The sequence below is a fragment of the Dermacentor albipictus genome, chromosome 10 (genome assembly GCF_038994185.2).
Source record: "Dermacentor albipictus isolate Rhodes 1998 colony chromosome 10, USDA_Dalb.pri_finalv2, whole genome shotgun sequence".
NCBI classification, from domain to species: Eukaryota; Metazoa; Arthropoda; class Arachnida; order Ixodida; family Ixodidae; genus Dermacentor; species Dermacentor albipictus.
Window position 1 is genome coordinate 88,969,366 of NC_091830.1, and position 2,828 is coordinate 88,972,193.

General features: G+C 47.8%; 1 protein-coding gene across 1 annotated transcript; it reads left to right on the plus strand.

The window, feature by feature from the left end:
- The first annotated feature begins 453 nt into the window (after nt 1-453).
- LOC135910231 (uncharacterized) lies at nt 454-2,058 on the plus strand. Its single transcript, XM_070527668.1, has 2 exons — nt 454-668; nt 911-2,058. The coding sequence occupies exons 1-2, from the start codon at nt 483-485 to the stop codon at nt 1,958-1,960; spliced, it is 1,236 nt and encodes a 411-aa protein (XP_070383769.1). The 5' UTR covers nt 454-482; the 3' UTR covers nt 1,961-2,058.
- The last annotated feature ends 770 nt before the right edge of the window (nt 2,059-2,828 follow it).

Genomic DNA, 2,828 nt, shown 5'->3' on the forward strand with positions numbered 1-2,828 from the left:
CCGATCCCGCCCGTGTTACGGATGCCTCCGGCGAGTTTGAAGCAGCCTTAGAATACGTAAGTGTGTCGGAAAAGAAGACTGGACATTTCCAAGATGAGCAAAGAGCGCATGATGGGGAGTCATCGTTCATTACTGATTTGACAGCGGTCAACATTCTTGTGAGCGGTGCGATTTGCCCAACATGCCAGCATTCAGAACTTCGCGTCCGGGAACCGGCCACGAAGAGCAAAGAACTCGCCTCATTCCTGGAGCTACACTGCGAGAACTGTGCGTGCCCAAAAAGTGTTCTTTCCGCAACTTATTCATCGCGGCGAGTTGCGGCGTGCAGGGACACCAGCAAAGGTGCCCGCCGTGACTATGACAGCGGGAGCTCGCGTGAAAGCTTCGCCGTCAACGTCAAAGCTGCTGTGGCAGCCCGTTCGATAGGAATTGGGTATGAGCAGCTAGTGCGGTTTTCATCAGTGATTGGACTTCACAAACCGATGCATCACAAATGTTTTGCTGCAATCAGCCGGAAGGTACACAATGCTGCGATGAGTGCAGTCTCCGAAAATCTCCGGAAATCGCGGGAGATTACAAAGAGAGATGCCAGCGGGGATAATATTGCTGTGATGTACGATGGCACATGGCATAAACGCGGCCATAAAAGCCACAACGGCATTGGGACAGTTGTTTCCCTCGGGTGCGATCTTGTATGCGTTCCAAAATAGAACGGAGGCGGTCCGTTCCCCCGAGCCGCGCACGATTGGTCAATTTGAACCGTGACAAATGCCATGACGTCAATTGTGCCATGATATCTGCTGTCAATCATTCCGTGTCGTCGGCTATCGGACGAATGCAATGGAACAGACCGCCTATTTCGTGACGTAAAGAACGGACCGCCTCCGTTCTTATTTGGAACGCGTACAAGATCGCACCCCTGGACACCGGCCTTTGCCTGGACTTCGAGGTCCTTTCGAACTACTGCCTTGCCTGCAGCCGGCACAGGGTCCTGCCAGATGAGGAAGAAGTCTGGCAGGCATTTCATAGCCCTGTGTGTCAAAAGAATGTAGACTGTTCATCCCATGCTACGGAGACTGAAGCAGCAGTGCGTATATGGCAGAGGAGCCGATCTTACGACACACCACAGTATTTCAGAAAGTTTCTTAGCGACGGGGACTCGAAAGCCTATGCAGCAGTGGTAGAGGCCAATGCCTACAGTGGTGTCCTTATTGAAAAAGAAGATTGCACTAATCACGTGGCAAAGTGCCTCAGAACCGCTCTCCGGAAGCTAAAACAACTCCTGCCAAGAGGAGAGAAACTGAAGGAGCCTGCTATCCTAGAGCTGCAGACCTACTATCAGGTTGCTATTACTAGCAACAGGGGCAGCGTGAAAGGAATGTATAGAGCAATTTGGGCCTCATATTTTCACTCATGCTCATCCGATGGTGCTAGCAGCCATAAGCTTTGTCCAGAAGGAGCAAAATCCTGGTGCAAGCACCGGCGTGCTCAAGCGTCGGGTGAGCCTGCACTAACCCACACACCACTACTGACCAAGGCCCAGAGAAAGGCAATATTGCCGATCTACAAACGGCTCACCGGTGAGAAGTTGCTGGCCAGGTGCATCCAAGGCAAAACCCAAAATGCCGCGGAGTCATTGAATAGCAAAATATGGCTTCTCTGCCCCAAAACGAGATTTGCTTCACGGTATGTAGTGGAAATGGCTACTGCCTTGGCTGTCCTCTGGTTCAACAGAGGGCACACCTGCTTTAAGCGTGTCCTCAAAGAACTAGGCGTGCTTCCATCTGAAAGTCTGGTGGAGATTGGCACATCCAAAGACATTGCAAGGCAGAAAAAAATGTCCTTGAAGCTGACTGCGGAAGCGAGAGCAAATCGCCGCACACTGACAAAAAAAGCACGTGTTGAGGAGTGCACTCGCAAGGGCCGTGAGGGAGAGACATACGCTGCAGGAAGTTTCTAGTGGCAGTCGCTGTTTTATGAACAATTTTCTTCTTTTATGTCAAAATTTGATTGGAATTCAAGCCCTCTTTTGTAAACAAACATGCAATTATAACTTCAAATGCGTTTTTCTCAAAATGAAATTTTGGGCAATTTTTTTTAGTTTGCCCCTCATGTTTTTGGCACTTCTGATGCTTGGATTTGAATGAAATTTCGCACACATTTTCTCTGAAGTGTGAGAAGTGCCATTATCTCTCTCAAACATAAATATTGGTCAAATATTTACAAAAAAATTAAAATTTCCACATGGTGGTGTCATGAAAATGTAGATTTGCCAGGTTCAAATTTTTCACGTCATTAGCGTATTTTGTATGCACTTCATAATTAGTTTTCGGCACTCTACAGTTTATATGGATCAAAATGAGCCATCAATGATCTGTGATTATGGAAGTGTGACAAAAAGGGGGGCTAAAAAGGTGCAATTTTGCACATTGGCATCGAATAGAACAAAAACTATGCAACTTACAGTGAAACTAATTGCAGGTTCGAAATCAGCATAAAAAACTAAATTAATAGGTGGAGTTTCATAGCTCTAAGTCAAAAATTAAAGAAAAAGTGTCTTCGAGTAGCATCTCCCCTTATGGGTGTCTTGCGCTGTTCTTGCGCTCGCAGTAACGTACGTGCGAATCGCGCTGCAGCGCGATTCGCACGTACGTTACTGTGAGCTCATATGCATTGCATCAGTTATTTATCACTTGCTAAAGGGACAGATAACCGCTACTACAGCGCAAGCATAACTACTTGTCTAGTGGCATGCAGTCGACAAAGATTACAGGAGGCCTGCCGTTTCACGGCATGTCGAAAGACCGCTGCCGTCGCGGCGGGTACTG

Bases quoted from the DNA above. Each gene is read 5' to 3' on its own strand.
- LOC135910231 (XM_070527668.1), top strand. From the start codon at position 483: ATGCATCACAAATGTTTTGCTGCAATCAGCCGGAAGGTACACAATGCT. The intron at 669-910 runs GTTGTTTCCCTC...AACGCGTACAAG, and splicing joins GCCACAACGGCATTGGGACA to ATCGCACCCCTGGACACCGG.